At 42.7% G+C, this 21,285-nt stretch overlaps 2 protein-coding genes across 4 annotated transcripts in view; one reads left to right on the top strand and one right to left on the bottom strand.

The window, feature by feature from the left end:
* The window catches only part of VPS13B (vacuolar protein sorting 13 homolog B), a 454,077-nt gene that overhangs the window by 173,152 nt on the left and 259,640 nt on the right, over positions 1-21,285 (bottom strand). For all 3 annotated transcript variants that reach the window (XM_070748103.1, XM_070748104.1, XM_070748105.1), the window contains exons 34-35: positions 5,452-6,142; positions 712-849 (exon numbers count right to left, since the gene is read on the bottom strand). In XM_070748103.1, coding sequence (XP_070604204.1) covers positions 712-849; positions 5,452-6,142 — 829 coding nt within the window. The remainder of the gene's footprint in view (positions 1-711; positions 850-5,451; positions 6,143-21,285) is intronic.
* COX6C (cytochrome c oxidase subunit 6C) overlaps positions 1-21,285 on the top strand; it is a 336,477-nt gene that overhangs the window by 184,795 nt on the left and 130,397 nt on the right. The window lies entirely within an intron of this gene.

Below are 21,285 nucleotides of genomic sequence, written 5' to 3'. Positions count from 1 at the left end.
ATCCCCTTATATAGAGCGCTGGTGAGACCACATTTGGAATACTGTGTTCAGTTCTGGAGACCTCACCTACAAAAAGAGATTGACAAAATTGAACGGGTCCAAAGACGGGCTACAAGAATGGTGGAAGGTCTTAAGCATAAAACGTATCAGGAAAGACTTAATGAACTCAATCTGTAGAGTCTGGAGGACAGAAGGAAAAGGGGGGACATGATCAAAACATTTAAATATGTTAAAGGGTTAAATAAGGTTCAGGAGGGAAGAGTTTTTAATAGGAAAATGAACACAAGAACAAGGGGACACAATCTGAAGTTAGTTGGGGGAAAGATCAAAACCAACATGAGAAAATATTATTTTCCTTAAAGAGTAGTAGATCCTTGGAACAAACTTCCAGCAGACGTGGTTGGTAAATCCACAGTAACTGAATGTAAACATGCCTGGGATAAACATATCCATTGTAAGATGAAATACAGGAAAGAGGATAAGGGCAGACTAGATGGACCATGAGGTCTTTTTCTGCCGTCAGTCTTCTATGTTTCTGTTTCCTCCGGCAGCCCCCCTGGCCCAGGGTACCCTGAGGGGCCTGGCTCATCCTCTTCAGAATCAGGCATGAGCTGAGGTGGACAAGGATCACTCACAAAATCCTCCAAGAAACATAATTAATTGGTTAAATTTAGAATATCAGTTGATATATCAGTGGTTGGTCATTCTTACCTGGGCCATTGAGGAAGTCTTTAATCTTCAATGTTATGAGAGGAGGAGGAATACCACTTTTAGCATCTATTTCCCCTGCTACTGTCTGTAACCAGGTCTTGCAGTAGTCAAGTGTCTCTGGGAGAGTTTTTCCAGGATCTACAAATGATAAGAAGACCATTTATGACATATTGTTGTTTAAATCAGTGTTTCCCAACCTTGGCAACTCGAAGATATCTGGACTTCAACTCCCAGAATTCCCCAGCCAGCATTCACTGGCTGGGGAATTCTGGGAGTTGAAGTCCAAATATATTCAAGTTGCCAAGGTTGGGAAACACTGGTTTAAATCACTAACAGTATTAAAATAAGCTAAACTTGATTCTGTAGATACTGTATCTATTTCAGGACACATATAAATTCTGTATTATGTTAATTGCACATTAGTAAAAAGTATTGATTGCCAAATATTATCATCACCAAATGTAAAAGCCATCAGAAATGCACAAATAAGCTTAGTATATCTGAAATATCTCTAGTAATCGTGCATCTAATAAGGTCTATAATCTAAATTTTATTTCATCTAGTAATGCATTTATATTTTCTTCAGATGTCTTTAAAAATGATTTGCCCCAAAATAAAAGAAACTATTATAAAGATCAGAAAGCCACATGGTTTGAGATGCAATAGAGTGGTTCTACTTATGGGTTATATGATACAGTTTATAGTTTCACTGACACTTCAATCCCTTTTTACAGTCAGACTTTTGAAGTTGACTTCAGTAGCTTGGTTCTCTTTAATGGGACCTCTTTGCTGAATTCTTAATATTCCCAATGGTGACTAAGAGTTCACATTTGGTATCTCTCAGCTCTCAGTCTTTCTTCATGTCCAGGACATGGTATATGAGAAATCAAAACTTCCTAAAAACATTTAGGGGGTTTTGGGCTGCTCACTTCCTTTGTTTTATTTGTTTCTTTGTTTTTCTAAAGTTTAATAAAGCTGAATAATACAAGAAGTTAAGTGCATATTTATTTATTTATTTATTTATTTATTTATTTACTTACTTACTTACTTACTTACTTACTTACTTACTTACTTACTTACTTACTTACTTACTTACTTACTTATTTATTTATTTATTAGATTTGTATGCTGCCCCTCTCCGTAGACTCGGGGCGGCTCACAACAATAACAAGAACAATGGAAGAACAAATCTAATAATTTAAAAAACACTAAAAAACCCATTATTAAAAGCAAACACACACACAAACATTCCATGTATAAACTGTATAGGCCCGGGGGAGATGTGTCAGTTCCCCCATGCCTGACGGCAGAGATGGGTCTTAAGAACTTTACGAAAGGCAAGGAGGGTGGGGGCAGTTCTAATCTCCGGGGGGAGCTGGTTCCAGAGGGTCGGGGCCGCCACAGAGAAGGCTCTTCTCCTGGGTCCCGCCAAACGACATTGTTTAGTCGACGGGACCCGGAGAAGGCCAACTCTGTGGGACCTAACCGGTCGCTGGGATTCGTGCGGCAGAAGGCGGTCCCGGAGGTATTCTGGTCCGATGCCATGAAGGGCTTTATAGGTCATAACCAACACTTTGAATTGTGCCCGGAAATTGATCGGCAACCAATGCAGACTGCAGAGTGTTGGTGTGACATGGGCATATCTTGGAAAGCCCATGATTGCTCTAGCAGCTGCATTCTGCACGATCTGAAGTTTCCGAACACTTTTCAAAGGTAGCCCCATGCAGAGAGCATTACAATAGTCGAACCTCGAGGTGATGAGGGCAAGAGTGACTGTGAGCAGTGAGTCCCGGTCCAGATAGGGCCGCAACTGGTGCACCAGGCGAACCTGGGCAAACGCCCCCCTCGCCACAGCTGAAAGATGTTTCTCTAATGTGAGCTTATGATATGACAATTATGTCATATCAACTTCATGACACTTATTCCTCTTCTGTAAAACAATGGCGTTTACAAAAAACACACACACACAAAACCCACGAGAATCCACCACCTAACCAAGCCCATTAGATAATTTAAAGATTCTGCCAACCTTCATTATTCTTCTCAACAGACTGTTCCTTTTTTAAGCACACAAGCTTCAAACTTTAGCACAATGGCTTCATAATTATAGCCAGCACATGGCAACACATTATGAGTTTTAGCACATCAAGTCTCTCTTGGAATGTATTATTTTGTGTAATCATGATTCAGAAAACCTGGCAGGAATAGTTTTTCATGAACGACAAAGGAATTTAAGGCTTGTCAATCCTAACAGCAAAGGAGAAATGGAATTTATTGTCTGACAAATGATTGCACTCAATTTGGCAACTGGTAATTTTAAAATTTTAGGTGAGTATTTCAGTGTGTAGAAGAAATCTAACGTGATTAACACCACATAGTTTTTTAAAAAAAAAAACCCAAGTCCCAGTCTAATCAGACACATTGTGAAAAACTAAAATTAATGGCATGTAGAAGAACATAGAGTTCTGAAAAATTGGAAATACGTTCTGCCAAGCAAATTTTTGCTATATCATTTTATTTTTATGGATTTTTTTGGGTAAAAAATGGGAGAGTTGGTATGGATGGAAATTGCCCATCCAGAAAAAAATGATCCCCCATAACCAGTTAGTCAGAGACATTACTGAGAAAGTATGTTTTAATGAAACCAAAGCTTTCGCTTCTATTTTTGCAATTAAAGAAAATGGCAGCTTTGGGCAATTAGTAATTCTGGACACTCCTGCTATTAGCTGCTTCTGGACACTCTTGCTATTGAGAGGGGGCAACTTCACAGGTTCTGTTAAGGGATTCTTAATACTGGAAATGATCATCAATCAATAGACTATTTGATCATATTTGGATAAGACCATCATTTTGGGGGAGAGAAGTGAAACAATAACCCTCCCCTCCTATGTGACTATACACATAGAAAAAAATCTGGGTTCTGCTTGGCATCTTCATTATGTGGGTAGCATTTAACATCTTAGCAATTATTTTTGCGGTCGCAAAGGGCAAATGCCTGGTGCACCAGTTGCGGCCCTATCTGGACCGGGACTCACTGCTCACAGTCACTCATGCCCTCATCACCTCGAGATTCGACTATTGTAATGCTCTCTACTTGGGGCTACCTTTGAAAAGTGTTCGGAAACTTCAGATCGTGCAGAATGCAGCTGCGAGAGCAATCATGTGCTTCCCCAGGTATGCCCATGTTACACCAACACTGCACAGTCTGCATTGGTTGCCGATCAATTTCTGGTCACAATTCAAAGTGTTGGTTATGACCTATAAAGCCCTTCATGGCATCGGACCAGAATCTCTCAGGGACCGCCTTCTGCTGCATGAATCCCAGCGACCGATTAGGTCCCGCAGAGTTGGCCTTCTCCGGGTCACGTCGACTAAACAATGTCGTTTGGCGGGTCCCAGGGGAAGAGCCTACTCTGTGGCAGCCCTAACTCTCTGGAACCAGCTCCCCCCAGAGATTAGAACTGCCCCCACCCTCCTAGCCTTCCGTAAACTCCTTAAAACCCACCTTTGCTGCCAGGCATGGGGGAATTGAGATATACAATTTATGCATGGTATGTTTGTATGTATGTTTGATTAATAATGGGGTTTTTAAAATGTTATTAGATTTGTTATGAATTGTTCTATTGCTGTTGTGAGCCGCCCCGAGTCTACGGAGAGGGGCAGCATACAAATCTAATAAATGAATGAATGAATGAATGCACAAAGTGTGTAGAGGGTAAAAGAAACCAAACGGCGGCATCCAGGTGGGTGGGCGGAGCCTCACACTCCTTTCACGACCAGCTCTCTGACAACAGACAGGCATGAGTGAACTGGGAGCATTTCCCCCCTGCCATAAGTTCTAATTCTGTCTTGGGCACAATGCCATCTAGGTGAGCATGGGCCAGTCATTTTCTTTCAGACCTAAGAAGCAAGCAAATTGCTCCTGAAATCTTGCAAGAAAACTGCAGGGATTTGTCCAGCAGTCACCAGGAATCAAGACCGAAGGGGAAAAAAATACAGGCTATCAGATGTAATAGCTGAAAGAATAAATCTTAAATAAATCTGAGAAGGAAATGTAGAAATGAAGAGAGCGAGAGGAATCTATTGAGAAAGAAAGAATATAGTAGAAGAGTACAAAAAAACCCCACCCCAAAACCCAACCTTGACATGGAGAAGAAGTAAAAGGAGCAATGATCAAACAGAACAAATATACCCAACCCAAGATGAAGATCTAATTAATAAGAGTGTGTGTAATATTCAGCATAACGTTCCCAAGATCTTGACCAGTTCCTGTATCCAAATAGGGCAACAAGAGGGAAAAAAATACCAGACTTTATTTTTCTTTGAATATTTTGAGTTGAACATATCAGCGAAAAGGTTCTTCTTGTGTTTAATTCCTTACAACAAAGAGGGATTATAAAAGTACACAGCCACAAACAGTGAAGTAATTCAGATGGTTAAAAGGTAACTTATCTTACCATGTATGAACTAGTATTTTTGTGTAAGAGATTAGGAGAGGAATAGGAAACCAACATGAAAATGTTAGAACATTTACAAAAACTGTAGAACAACTGTATTCTGTTGCTTTCCTGGTGTTTTTATGTTAGTGAATCAAATTATGCAACCAATAAAATCACTTCAAGCTACTGAATAAATAACCTCATGTTTAGCTAGCATAAATCTTCCCCCCCTTTTTTGTTCAGACTTGAACAAAAAAACTTAGGCAGTGAATTTGACCTTAAGGATAATAAATAATCTTACCTGTACACTTGTAATCTGGTGCAACACCTTTGAGTACAGCATCAAACACAGATATTTCCACTCTTTGTTTTCTATGATGACAACTTAAGATAAAAGAGGGTTGAGATACAACCAGGTGCAAAAATGGCTCTAACCGCAAATCTCCACTTCCTCTGCGACCAGGCTGCCGGACAATAGTTACTCCCAAAGCTAGTCTAGCAGATGATCTTGTAGAAGCATGAAGACTTTCCAGAGATATAAAACCTGACTTTTTCCCGGAGGGCAATGAACTGTTGCAGTTTAGAAGATCATCTGCCGTTACTGATGGAAAACCTGCTTTGTCAGGTTTCTTGCAATCATCAACTGCTTCTGGAAGGTTTAATGAACTTTTGATGGCTTTTTCACCGTCTTTTTGATCTTCCTGTGATTTTGATTTGAGTAAAGTAGTACATGAATAAGTCATGAAGGAGAATCGGCTGGCGGTAATAAAAATGTCAAATGGAATAAAGTTCAGGTTCTTCACTATAGAAGACTGTCGGGAAGGTTGGGCAATGCGATGTTGGCTAGTGCCACTATGTTGTTCAATTTGGACTATTCTGATTTTAACACTGTCACTGCCAATGCCACTGTCCTGAGCTCCACTATAACGTGAAGATGTTTCAGCTGTAGCCCCATCAGATGTATCCATCTTCTTCTGTTCCTGTTTGAAAACCTGGAAAAGAAAACACGGAATCATAAAATTGCTACTCCCAAAGATTTCCACTCCTAATTAAACAATTGCTTTATTGTTGTAAACTGCCCTAAATCCCACAGGATTGGACTGCATAAAAGTCAATTAAATTGAGTTAAATATGTATAAACAAAAAAAATTCAAGTCAGATAAATTTCTGTAAAAAATAGGTTGCTAAGTGAACTTTTAAAATAGAAAATCACTCATGAAAACTTATCAGGTGACTAAGCCAGAGAGGATGTTGACTCATAATGACATGTTAGGAGAAAGATGTAGCATGAAGAAAATATTTCTAAGTTCAAATAATTTTTATTCAAATGCTATAAAGATACGTTATAATACAGTATTGACTATCAAGCAAATTGAAGAAATTAACCTGTTTTAAGCATTTAGATTTAAATAAAGCAAAATTATTTCTATTGCATTTTCTTGCGTTATTGAAAAAGGACACAATATCAATTTCATATCAAATCTGGCCTGATTTATCAGAGTGGAATATCAACCTCAATTGTTTTCTGTATCATTATTGCACTAGTTACAACACTACAATTTATTTTCAAAATAAATCTGAACTTATAGATTTTGTGTTTGTGGAATAGAATCCTTTGCTAGAAACCCATCTAACGAGATCCATATGCAAATGTATCTTTGTGAGATGGAATATTACATATAAGTAAACTTTTAAAAGTAGCCAGCAGAGCTACAAAAATGGTCTGTCCAATGAAAACAATTAATATCATATTTTTCAGGTCAGATACGTTTAGGCTAGAAGATAAAGAATTAGCACAATGCTACCCACTGTGCTACTTTAATGTTTGAAAACAGTTTCATGTTCCTTAACATCTAAGGATAACTTAATACAGTGGTACCTCTGCTTACAAATTTAATTTGTTCCGTGACCAAGTTCTTAAGTAGAAAAGTTTGTAAGAAGAAGCAATTTTTCCAATAGGAATCAATGTAAAAGCAAATAATGCGTGCGATTGGGGAAACCACAGGGAGGACAGAGGCCCTGTTTCCTCCCAGGAGATTCCTAGAGAGGCCCCATGGATGTTTCTCCCTGCCCTTTTCTGGCACTGTTTCCTCCCAGGAGATTCCTAGAGAGGCCCCACAGAGGCTTCTGCACGCATTTTCCGGTCCTGTTTCCACCCAGGATATTCCTAGAGAGGCCCCATAGAGGCGTCTTCTTGCCTTTTCTGGTTACAGTTTCGGAGGCTCAGGTTTATAAGTGGCAGATGGTTCTTGAGAAGAGGCAAAAAAATCTTGAACACCCGGTTCTTATCTAGAAAAGTTTGTAAGTAGAGACGTTCATAGTTAGAGGTACCACTGTATTTGCTGAAAACCTCATTTTAAAAAAATAAATGCTGAATGATGGGTTGGTTTATAGCAGGGGTGTCAAAGTCATGTTGTCACAATAGCGTCACATGATGTGTTGGGACTTTTCCCCCCTTTGCTAAACCGGGTTTGCGCATGGCCAGTGCATGACACATATGGCCTGCGGGCTAGGAGTTTGACAGCCCTGCTCCATAGCAATCCCCATTAACATCCAAACTATCTGATTACATCAAATGTAAGCATAAAAGTATAAATAGGCAATTATATACTATAATTGCGACCCTACTTGGACCGGGAGTCACTGCTCACAGTCACTCATGTCCTCATCACCTCGAAACTTGACTACTGTAACTCTCTCTACATGGGGCTACCTTTGAAAAATGTTTGGAAACTTCAGATCGTGCAGAATGCAGCTGCGAGAGCAATCATGGGCTTTCCCAAATATGCCCATGTTACACCAACACTCCGCAGTCTGCATTGGTTGTCGATCAGTTTCCGATCACAATTCAAAGTGTTGGTTATGACCTATAAAGCCCTTCATGGCACCGGACCAGATTATCTCAGGGACCGCCTTCTGCTGCACGAATCCCAGCGACCAGTTAGGTCCCACAGAGTGGATCTTCTCCAGGTCCCGTCAACTAAAGAATGTCGCTTGGCGGGACCCAGGGGAAGAGCCTTCTCTGTGGCGGCCCCGGCCCTCTGGAACCAACTCCCCCCAAAGATTAGAATTGCCCCCACCCTCCTTGCCTTTCGTAAGCTGCTTAAAACCCACCTCTGCCGTCAGGCATAGGGGAATTGAGACCCTCTTCCCCCTAGGCCTTTACAATTCTATGCATGGTATGTATGTATGTATGTATGTATGTATGTATGTATGTATGTATGTATGTATGTTTTTTTATATTAATGGGTTTTTAATTGTTTCTAGCATCAGACTACTATTGTAGACTGCTTTATTGTTGCTGTTAGCCACCCCGAGTCTCGGGAGAGGGGCGGCATACAAATCCAATCAATCAATCAATCAACTAATCAAGCTTCTTCACTAAGTAAAGATTCCATCTATAGAACAAGCCAGTTCAGACTCAAATATGCAACCTTATATCAATGCGTAATCCTGCATCATATTTTCACAAAAATATGCTCAATGTGTCCACCAGTCTGTCTCCATCAATCTGAAGACAACATCTGATACAATTCTGACTTAAAGATTTTACAAGAAATCAGCAACGACCAAACCTTGCTTGTCATATATTTTGAGTGATTATATTATTCAGTGATAATTTTTATTCTAATAAAATAGAACAATGCAATTTCTATTCTAATTATTTGTTTCAATTAGGACAGCTTTGCAGCCAAAAAAAGCTTACAGTTAATTATTCAAAAGGAAGGTAGTCACACATCAAAAAGCTCTGACTACAGACATAAATGGTATTCAACCAAACCAAACCAAGTGATTTAAATAGTGGTCCTTTAGTTGAAAGCAAAAAACTTGAGAACTTTAATCTTACAAACAGAAGCTTCAAATGTTCTTATTAGATGTGATAATCAGGCTTCTGTTTCAGCAGCAGTTAAACTTCAAACCTAAGGCAATTTTGCTTTTATTCAACATTGCATAATTCTGTTTTTATAAAGACATATTATCATTAGTAGAAGTTCAATGCAGATTCCCCGCACTTCTCAATTATCCCTAATGTTCCAAGACTTTATAAGGAACTTCTTCTCTAGCATATCCTATGAAAATCTGTCACCTGAGATTATGGCCCAATTCATCCTTGTAGACAAATTATTTAAGGAAAAAGTTACATCTAATGGTGTCCCCTTCTACACTCTGTCAGCTTAAGAGAGAGAGGAGAGCCGGGGTGGCGCGGCAGGTCAGCGGTTCAACTCTCATCACCGGCTCAAGGTTGACTCAGCCTTCTATCCTTCTGAGGTGGGTAAAATGAGGACCCAGATTAGATTAGATTAGATTAGATTTATTGGATTTATATGCCTCTCCGCAAACTCGGGGCGGCTCACAACAATAATAAAAAACAGTACATAATAACAAATCCAATGCCCACCAATCTAATTACAATTTAAAATTAATAAATTCATAAAACAGTCCCAATATATATAAAAAACAGGCACACAGTCAATCAGTCAAATGGCAAAAACAACATGGGCAAGGGGGAGATGTTTTAGTTCCCCCATGCCTGACGGCAGAGGTGGGTCTTAAGGAGTTTACGAAAGGCAGGGAGGGTGGGGGCAATCCTAATCTCAGGGGGGAGCTGGTTCCAGAGGGAAGAGAAGGCTCTTCCCCTGGGTCCCGCCAGACGGCATTGTTTAGTCAACGGGACCCAAAGAAGGCCGACTCTGTGGGACCTAACCGGTCGCTGGGATTCGTGCGGCAGGAGGCGGTCCCGAAGATATTCTGGTCCGGTGCCATGAAGGGATTTATAGGTCATAACCAACACTTTGAATTGTGACCGGAAACTGATCGGCAACCAATGCAGACTGCGGAGTTCACACCAATACTTTTTAATGGCCTATCCTCCAAGTAAGCAAATAGCTATTTAATAACATCTCTTATTTAGTTCCTCATTACACAACATCAAAAGTAACCAACAAATGTCCTATGGCATTGTCTAATATATCAAGTCTGGCAATCTACATTAATAGATCCACTTCTTATTAAGGATATATTTTGACTGAGACAAAAATTAAATAGGACCTACTAGCTGAAATCTATGAGGCTTTTGCTCCAAATAAATAAAATACAGTAATTAAATCAATTTTGGTCTCTGTATGATATTTAATATTGCTAAATTTCAGAAACGTGGCCAAAGTCAGAAATATATCAAGCTTCCTGGTTTAATAGCAATAGCACTTAGACTTGCATACCATTTCATAGTGTTTTAGGACCGTTGTACCTACCTGAACGGTCTTCTCGCTGCACTGGAAGGAGAGTCCAACATGGGTAGTTAACCAATCTTATTGGTAGAGACTGAGTTAATTATTTACATATTAATTGGGTACCGCCCCCTTGTATCCCCCATGAGCTCAGTTTTAAAAACGAAGACAATGTAAGAGGATAACCAATATTTATTGTCAACAACCAACAACAACAAGGGCCTCCCAACACCGGCGTCCCTGAACTTCTGCAGTGCCGGGTGGGTTTGGACTCTCCTTCCAGTGCAGCGAGAAGACCGTTCAGGTAGGTACAACGGTCCTTCTCCACTGCAGCTGGAAGGAGAGTCCAACATGGGATATGCCAAAGATTAAGGCCCATGGGAGGGAGAAGGTCTTGTCAGGGACGTCGTGGAGGCACAAACTCGTTGCAAAACACGCCTTCCAAACGCTGCGTCCGCTGAAGCAAACGAATCCAACTTATAATGTTTAACAAAGGTGGTAGGGGCCGCCCATGTTGCGGCCTTGCAGATATCCTCGATGGATGCTTGCGTGGCCCAGGCAGCAGACGTGGCCGCGCTACGTGTTGAATGACCCGTCAGTCCCAATGGTGGGGTCTGGTTTCTAGCCTTGTAAGCCTCCGTGATACACTCCTTGAGCCATCGACTAATAGATTTGGAGGATAGTCCAAGTCCCATCTTGTGAGGTGAAAATGATATGAACAATTGCTCAGATTTCCTGAACGTCTCCGTACGCCTGATGTATATCTTCAGGGCTCGCCTGACGTCTATTTTGTGCCATCGCAACTCCGATGGGTGGTTCCCATGAGTACAAAAATCAGGAAGTATCAACTCTTGCTTCCTATGAAATGTAGAGTTTACCTTTGGTATAAAGGTGGGATCCAGTCTTAGTACAACCCTATCTGGGTAAAAGATACAGAGGTCCTGTCTGACTGATAAGGCCGCTATTTCCGACACTCTGCGTGCGGAGGTAATTGCGACCAGAAAAGCTGTTTTAATGGATAACAGTCGGAGAGATATGGTCCTCAACGGCTCAAAAGGTGGCTTTGTCAATGCTTTGAGAACTAACGAGAGGTCCCATGACGGAAACCTCCGGACTGGCGGGCTATGTTTATTTGTAGCTCCTCGTAGAAAGTCCCTCACCCACGGGTGAAATGTCAAGGAGCGTGCCTCTGGAACTTGTATCATAGTGGCGAGGGCTGCCACCTGCCTCTTTAAAGTGTTAGGGGCTAACCCCCGGTCTATTCCTTGCTGTAGGAACTCCAACACCGGAATAACTGATGTCTCCCTTGGATTCAGACGGTGCTGGTCACAGAACTTACAGAACGCTTGCCAAGTTGCTTGGTATATTCTTGACGTCGAAGGGCGACGTGCTGCCTGTATTGTATCAATGACCTTCTCTGGTAGCTTTTGTTGCCTCAGCCTGCTCCTCTCAAGTGCCACACGGTTAGATGTAGCCACTGGGGATCCGGATGTTGAAGGTTCCCCTGGCTGAGGGCGATGATCCGATCCGGAATCCTCCACGGTGTAGACACCGATAGTGCCACGAGGTCGGAGAACCAAGGGCGTCGAGGCCAGTGAGGTGCCACCAATAGCACTTCCGCTCTCTCCTCTATTATCTTCTCCACCACCCTGGGCAGGAGACTGGTGGGAGGAAAGGCATAAAGTAGACCCGGTGGCCAAGGGGAAAGAAGGGCATTGGTCCCTTCTGCCGCTGGGTCCGGAAAACGTGTGTAGAACCTGGGAAGTTGGGTATTCCGCTGGGTTGCAAACAAGTCCACGGATGGCATGCCGAATCTGTGTGTCAGCTGCTGGAAGATGTCGGGATCCAATCTCCACTCTGAGGGATCTAGAATGGCCCTGCTCAGCCAGTCCGCCTGAGTGTTGCTGATGCCAGCAATATGCTCGGCCGACAAGGATGCCAAGTTGGTCTCGGCCCAATTGAATAGACGGTTGGCCTCTGCCATGAGGCGTTGTGACTTCGTGCCCCCCTGATGATTCAGGTGGGCCCTGGTCGCAACATTGTCTGTCAGGACCCGCACGTGTCTGTCCCGCACTAGTGGGGTGAACGCTTGAAGGGCCAAAAACACTGCCTTCAATTCGAGGAAATTGATGTTGACCGGCTCCAAGTCCCTGTCCGACCAGAGGCCTTGGGCCATATGGTGTCCAATGTGTGCGCCCCATCCAAAAAGGCTGGCGTCCGTCGTGAGGGTTACTGGGCTTTGGAGTCGGAAGGTGGAACCCTTGCTTAAGGCTGGTGACGTCCACCATTCCAAGGACTCTCTGATTGTCCTTGGAACCCGGACCTTCCTGTTGCAGTGGCTCCTCCGGGCCCTCTGTGCTGGGAGCAAGAACCACTGTAGGTCCCTGATGTGGTGTCTTGCCCAGGGAACGATGCCGATGGCCGACACCAAGGTCCCCAGGATTTTGGATAATAACGCCAGGGAAACTCTCCTGTCGTGTCGGATGCTGGAGATTAGTTGTCGTATTGTGCGTTGTCTCTCCGGAGAGAGAGATACCGTGTTTGATATGGTATCTATGACTGCTCCAAGGTGGAGTAATCTGGTGGTGGGAGACAGGTGGCTTTTCTCCATATTGATTGTGAAACCGTGAGATACCAGTGATTGCACTGTCCTGTCTAAGTCCCTCCTGGCTCCCAATGGGGACCTGGACAAAACGATTATGTCGTCCAGGTAAGCCATCAGCCGAACAGATTTCTGGCGCAGGTCTGCCGTCAAAATGTCCAACAGTTTTGTGAAGGTTCGCGGGGCCGAGGAGAGGCCGAATGGCATGGCCCTGTACTGAAAATGTTCCCCTTCGGCGCAGAAGCGGAGGAACCGTCGATGACCTGGATGTATGGGCACATGGAGGTACGCTTCCTTGAGATCTATTGATGTTAACAGATCGTGGGAGCGTATGGATGCTATAATTGTTTGTAAGGAGTGCATTCGAAACCTCCTGTACTTTATGAAAACGTTCAGTTGCTTCAAGTTTAGTATGAGCCGGCAGCCTCCTGAGGCCTTGGGCACTATAAAGATCACTGAATAGAACCCCTTGCCCTCTTCCTGTCGGGGCACCGGCTCTATAGCATGAATGTCCAATAAATGCTTTATCTCCTCTCGGAGTTGTAGTCTCTTTTGTGAGTCCCGTATTGCGGGGCAATGAAGGAATCGTGATGGTGGGGACTGGACAAATTCCAGTCGAAGTCCCTGTGAAACAGTGGCTAAGGCCCATTTGTCGGATGATGTGTGATGCCAGGAGAGACTGTAATGCTGAAGTTTCCCTCCTATTGGCATCCCGGCTGAGTCACTTGGAGCGACGAAAGCCTCTCTGGTTACCTCCTCGAAATGGCCGTCTCGATTGTTGGTAACCTCGGGGTCTGTCCTGAAAAGATCCCCGATCGGACCGAAAGGATGGTTGATTGTATTGGTTGTATTGACCCTGACCAAAGGATCTTTGGGTCTGTCCTGCACCTGTATTGGCTTCCCAGCGAGGGTTCTGGCGCCTCGTGTATGGTGTGAACCTGCGGTCTTGTCTCCTATTAGCCCTGGGGAGCACTTTCTTTTTGTCCCTGTCCTCAATGAGGACCTTCTCCAGACTCTCCCCAAAGAGCATGGAACCCTGGAAAGGGCTCGAGGCCAGCCTCCACTTTGATTTTAAGTCTGCTGGCCAATTCCGCAGCCAGAGAAGCCGTCGTGACGACATGGTGGTTGCCATGCTTCGAGCCGAGAACTTCGCCGCATGGAGGGTGGCGTCTGCTGAGAACTCCGCTGCCGCTCGCAGCTTGCTCAGGTCCTGCCGGAGTCGTCCGTCCTCAGGTCCGAGTCTGGCCTGCATTTCCTGCAGCCACATGATGGATGCTCTATTGATGAATGATGCTGCGGCAGCCGCTCTGAACCCCCAGCCAGACACCTGATGCGCCTTCCTCAGCAATATCTCAGCCTTCCTATCTTCGGGTTTCAGGCTGTCGCCGGTTTCGGAAGGCACCAGCGCGCTGGACACCAGAGTCACCACTGGCTGGTCAATCGGCGGGAACTCCAGGAGTTTTTCGACCTCCTCGTCGAAGGTGTAAAACTTCCGTTCGATGTTTGAAGGCCCTTGTGCAGCCGCAGGGTGCTGCCAAGGCCGCTTAACTCCTTCTACAAATATGTGAGAGGCCGGAAAGTGTTCAGTCTCAGGCTGATCTTCCTTGAGGAGTGCCTCAGAAGTTTTTGTTGTGTCAGTAGGATCAGTTGCCTTAGGCGCTGCTGCGAGGTTCATCACCTGCTTGGCCTTACAGAGCAAGGTCCTGAATAGTGCGGGCTTAAACAGTCCCACCGATGGTGGCGGCTCCGGCATTGTCTCGTCCTCTGACCAATCATATTCTCTGTCACTCTCCTCAAACTGTGGTTCCTCCATCAGCGACCCCACGCCAGAAGGGGGCGGTACTGTCCATGTATTCCTTTCTGGAGCCTGTTGTGGGGGCTTCGCACTTTGTTGTGCCCCCGTAGCAATGCCCTGTGAGTATACGTTGGCAATGAGCTCCTGAAGGTCAGGTGTCATCTGTTGCCAAGGGCCAGAGGGACCCCTTAAGCCTGCTGCCGTAGGGGTAAACGTAGCTGAAGGTCCCTGTAGGCTTCTGACCGAGTGCCCTGCAGACCCCGGTCTGTTCCAAGAGGTGCCAGGTGATGGCATGGCCTGAGGTATAGGTACAAATTGTCTGTCAGGCGACCAGTCCCCTGTTAGCATGGCCCCAGTGGTCCCCAGGGGAGATTGGGAGGTCAGTTGTTCAGGGGTCATTTGCTGCCGCTGTGTAAGGGGCAGTCCCGAAGGAGATGGCTGCAGGGCCGCTTCCAGTTTCTTTTCAAGGGCCTTAATACGTTTTTCTGCTTCCTTCAATGAGGAGCTAGAAGATTGGGAGGCTTTTGTCTTGTCTTTTGCCTTCCCTTTGCCCTTATCCTTAGCGGCTGGGGAACTGCTTTTGTCAGTTCCTGCCTTCTCTTCCATTTTACTCACAGTTGGAGGATAATCCAAGTCTAATATTGCAGACCAGTAAACTTTTTGGCTCCACGCCCTTGCAAGTCACCTTAAAAATGGCGTCTCGGCACTTTGGCCTCTTGCGCATGCGCACTGGGGCTCATAACCCACTCTCGCGCCTTTTGCCGCCCGAATTTCCGGCTTTCGCGCCGGAATGGCCAAGATGGCGGCGCCCGTGCGCTTCGCGCTCTTTCTGGGCTCGCCGCTCCGCGCCCGCCTCAATGGCGATCCCCGCCAGGCTGGTCGCCCTGGCTCTCGCCTCCGCTGTCCAGAAAAACGCCTGGTGGTCTCAGCGGTCGCGCCGTTGTCTCGGCAGCGCCTGCGGCGTTATCGGCGGCTTTTTCTCTCCTCCGGCGGCGGCGGCTTCGGCGGCGGCTCCTTTCCAGCCGCCGAACAGCTGATCGCTCTTTCGGCTCGCCGCGCCGATCTCGGAGAGCGATTCCAAGCCTCCCAGTGGGGGGGGCGGACCCCCCCACCTTCGGCCGGCAGCCCTAGTGTGGCCTCGGAGGCCAGGGACTCCCAGGCTGGGTGCTCCTCTACGGGGTGTTCCCTCGGGGGGAATACAAAACCCCTGAGGAGAATCGTTGGGGGTGCTGCCCACGGAGGGCAGGTACCCCTTGTTGACTGTTCCACTGCTGCTAGCTGTGTCTGAAAAACAAAGCAGAAGATTAAACAGGTTCACAACATTTTTAAATATTTTTTTACTATTTTTACGAATTTTTTAAATAAATTATTAGCTTTAATTAGCTCAAGATCAAACTCAGTAAGTCTCTACTCTTAGACTGAGTTTTTAAAACTGAGCTCATGGGGGATACAAGGGGGCGGTACCCAATTAATATGTAAATAATTAACTCAGTCTCTACCAATAAGATTGGTTAACTACCCATGTTGGACTCTCCTTCCAGCTGCAGTGGAGAATAGCACTCTATAAGTCAGTGATGGCAAACCTTTTTGTTGTCGCGTGCCAAAAATGTGCATGTGTGCCCACGCCCATAATGCAATGCGCGTGTGTCGCCTCCATCTGCTCTGCGCATATACACACAACCCTCATGTGTGCTCCATCCCCCACGCATGTGTGTCTGATTCCACACATGTACCCTGCCCCCCCTCGCCCATTTTTTGCTTCCAGGTTGGTGCAGGAAGCCTTCCAGCCCATGTATGCTCTCCCCATGCCCCGTTTTGGGCCTGGAAGGCCTCCTGCACTAACCTGGAAGCCAAAACAAGGCATGGGGAGCCCTACATGTGTCCCCCCCCATTTTGGGCCTGAAAAGCCTCCTGCACCAACCTGGAAGCCAAAACAGGGTGTGGAGGTGCCGCAGGAGGCAGCAAAATGCAAACGATTGCCCCCTGTGCATGCGCCCCACCCTCGTGCGTGCATGACAGAAACCTGAAGACCAGTGGGAGGCATGTCCGCATACAGGGTGGGAGGCATGCCCGTATATGGGATGGGAGGCATGCCCGCATACGGGATGGAGTTGGGTTGGTGTGACGCCTGGCATGCATGGTTCGCCATCACGGCTCTAAGCGGCTTACAGCATATTACCCCCAACAATCTGTATTCTCATCAGAAGGATGTAATGCTGAGTCAATCTTGAACTAGTCAGGATTGAACTCCTGGCTGTGAGGGCAGAGCACGCTTGCAATACAGCATTCTAACCATTGTGTCACCACAGGTCCTTTAAATCATATTAATAACCAGCTAGGAAAATAAAATATGTTATACATTTTAACTCTCTTAAGTGTTAACTATAAGTCACAACACTGAAAAACTCAGAGGACTTTGATCAATGCAATGAAAGATGAAAAGCAAAGACAGGTATCATAGAAGCAGAACTACAGAATGATTAGCTAGGCAATGTCTCACAAGATTTTAAAAGTAGGGTAACATTTGTGAATAGCAACTCTCCATCCCTTTTCCAGAGTGTTGAATATGGAAATTCTAGGAACTATAATACCAACACATCTGGACGGCATCAATTTTGGAAAGACAGACATAAAAGGCACCAAAACAAAAAACTAAATCATCACCCCAGCAGAATCCTTCTTCATTGTTGCTTTCAAGGAATGAAAGGAAGCAAGTGATATTTCCAGAGAAGAATGCATTTACTGAAGCATATATATAATTCTAGTGATTTTTTAAAATTAATATTTTCCCGTTTGAATTTTATAGCTACTAGAACTAATATACATTTGAAGCAGGCACAAATTGCTGGTGTTAAAATACGAACACTATTTGATGTATGTTTTCAAGTCTTTCTAATATATGTTGGATTAATTTCAATATGAACACTTAGTTAAAAATTGGTTATGTTCTGGAATATATCACTTGATAAAGAGGTGACTGGTTTTGGGTCCAATGGATATCTTCTATCTATACATTCTTAAGAAACTTTTTAAAATGTTATTTAAATGGTATAGCAATTTGATTAGCAGCTAATTCAAGAAGGCAGGTTAATTTAAAGAACACAGAATTTATAAACTGAAATATTAAATTTCCAATGAAAACATAAAGATCAATATAGAGAAGCAACTGAAAAAACAACTTGGTAAAATCATTAATCTAGACTAAAATTTTCCAAGAAAGCCAAGCTTCAATGGGCTCCGAACAGGAAAATGTTTGATGGTTAAAACAATACTAACAATCTTCCTCTTGATTGCCTATCTAGGCAAATAAAGGGTTGTGGAGAGGGGGGTGGGGGGTTGGTTTGGTAAAAAAAATCTTCAGTAGCCCTTGAGACCTGCCATCAATGTTCCTTGGAGGAAGTGCAACCATACTCATTACTTGGGATTTGAAGCTATTAATTTAATTTTTTTTAAAAAGCTAGCTTGATCCAGGAATCAAGTGAATATCCTTTTACATTAGCGAACAATTCCAAATGTAAAAACTTTTTTAAAAACCACTCTTGCTTTGTTACAAACGAAATGGTCTAATATTTTAAAGATGTCAAAAACACCAATATTGGCTTCCGGATAGCAAATGTAATGATAAAATTTATCATGGAATTGCATTTATACCCGTTCACTCACTCTTTATATAACCCATGTAAAGTGAACAATAAAAGTTTTCTTTAATGAGCTACTGGTGTGCATTAACATGATTATGATTAAACCATAAAAACCAACTGTACAGTAGCACCTTTTTATATTTAAGCGTAACTTTCTCCAAGACTGGATCTTGGGCTTGCCATCATCAATGGAGTACATTTATAGCAAAAGCCCATTTGAATTTACTGCTTAAACTAAGGAACATTAGTTACCCAGGATCCGTAGCCCCATTAATTAAGGTTTATAAAGCTAAGATTATCCCAATGCTCTTGTATGGAGCAGAAGTTTGGGGTTTGTTTGTTTATTGGATTTCTATGCCGCCCCTCTCCGAAGACTCGGGGCAGCTTACAACATATAAAATCAATAAATTACAATAAAATTAATCCAATTAAATTCAACCACTGTCCCAGAACAAATACAGTCCCAGCATTTGAGATGTATTTTGGGTATAGATTCAAGAACATCTGTTGCAGCAGTTAGAGCTGAATTGGGAATTTATACAATTCATGCACTATCCAAAATTTGAGCATATAACTACAGGTGCAAAGTCAACGAAACAGAAACTGATAGACTCCCCAAGTTACGTCTGCTAGAGCAAATGAGATTATAATCACAAATCTCCTAGAACACCAAGCTAACCAATAAGAAGCTGTGGCCTTCCTGTCTCTTGCATAACAGGAGAACAACTAAAAAAAAAGAGCTGCCCAAAGAATTGATATAGAAGCACAAAATGATATGCTGGTAGCTATCCTTAGTAAGGTGGGTAACTTGAAATGGCTGATTAAATACAAACATACTTTTTAATTAGACAGCTATTTGAAGTTACAACTGCCAAAATATCTTAGGAAGATATTTACGGGAGCAAGATTCAAACAGCAAGATATGGGAGATTCCATTCTATACTCTACAATGAATGTCTCTGCATTTGCAGAGTGGCAGAGATAGAAGACCTAGCTCACATCCTATACGATTATTGCTTGTATAAGGGGGTGAGAGATAGGTACATTGGTTTATATACCAAATGAATGACTCATTGGGATCCCCATATCAAAACAACTTACGTTACTTTATTTATTGATTTATTTTTATTATTTATTAATTAGATTTGTATGCCACCCCTCTCCGTAGACTCAGGGCGGCTAACAACAATAAAAAGACAATATGAACAAACCTAATATTAAAAGTAATGTAAAAAACCCTAATTTAAGAAACCAAGCATACATACAGACATACCATGCATAAATTTTATAAGCCTAGGGGGAAGGGAATATGCAGCCAGAGCCTGAAAATAACATTTAACACAATACAGCATTTAAACATAATGGGTCAGTTGAAGTCTGCATATGTGAGACTGATTGGGCTGGTTTGCAGGGGTGATATCCAAACATAATTTAATATATTTTATCTATATCTTAAATTATTATGTTTTATTCAATTTCATTTCAGACTGGATTTTATTCAAACTTCATTTTAAATCGTATTTTATTCCAATTTCATTTTGAATTGTATTTTATCAAATTCCATTTTAAATTGTTTTTATCAAATTTTAGTAATTTCCCCCCCTGGAACTTTGCATTTTGATATGAGCCAAGGGCTAATCAATAAAGACTCATGTCACATAACTTTTTTTTTGGGATACTCTTCAGTAGATCATGGCATCTATAGAAATACCCAGAGCCCTTGAGAACTGCCATCAATGTTGCTTGGAGGATGTGCAACCATACGCATTACTCGGGATTTGAAGCTATTAATTTTAAAAAGCCAGCATGATAATAAATCCAGGAATCAAGTGAATATCGTTTTACATTAGTGAACAATTCCAAATGTAAAAACCTTTAAAAACATCTCTTGCTTTGTTACAAAAGAAATGGCCCAATACTTTAAAGATGTCAAAAACACCAATATCGGCTTCCTGATAGCAAATGTAATGGTAACATTTATCATTGAACTGCATTTATATCAGTTCACTCACTCTTTACATAACCCATTTAAAGTGAACAATAAAAGTTTTCTTTAATTAGCTACTGGTGTGCATTAACATGATCATGATTAAACCATAAAAACCAACTGTACATTACTCAGGTCCGCTATCACATGTGTTTCAAATTATTTTAGCTGAAAATGTACTTTGAGTCTCTTTTAAAAGTTCAACCTTCTGCTTTCAGAGAATTAAATGCATATTACTGCAGTGGGGAAGATAATGTTTCAGACCTCCAGGCATATATGAAACACACTGGCAGCACATTAGACAAAATGCTTTACTTATTAGATACTTCCTATTCTAAACAGTGTCATCAAAGGCTAAAAACAAAATCCATATAAAAGCTGCACAATGCTTCCACACAGAACTTGTGCCAAAATCCCTGTACTTTCCAACTAATGAGGAAAGGATGTGCACTCTTAACATATGAATGTAAGATTTTCCAAGCATTTACTTTAGGAAACAGTACTATTGATTCCATATGGCTTATGTTAAATGAAACTATATTGGTAAAATAACCTTTAAGATATCTGGCATGATAACCATAATTAAACAGTATTCAAAGGAGTAAAACAAAGGAGAATTTAGTTTCACAATGACTAATTAAAATAAAATGAAAAAACACAGCATGTCCACTATCAAGATAAATTGGTAATTCTTTTTTTAAAAGTACTTAAAATACTGTTAAAATATACTTTAAAGATAAAATCTAAAATGCGGAGGAAAATATTCATAGTTTGGCAAAGAAAAGTAGCATATGAGTTGGATTTTTTTTTTTTTAAACTGGAAATAATAGTTCTAAATGTTTGAACAATAACCAGATGGGTCTTTAATCAGAGGAATTCTAC

The sequence above is a fragment of the Erythrolamprus reginae genome, chromosome 3 (assembly GCF_031021105.1).
Source record: "Erythrolamprus reginae isolate rEryReg1 chromosome 3, rEryReg1.hap1, whole genome shotgun sequence".
NCBI lineage: Eukaryota > Metazoa > Chordata > Lepidosauria > Squamata > Dipsadidae > Erythrolamprus > Erythrolamprus reginae.
This window is presented reverse-complemented; position numbering and strand designations above follow the sequence as displayed.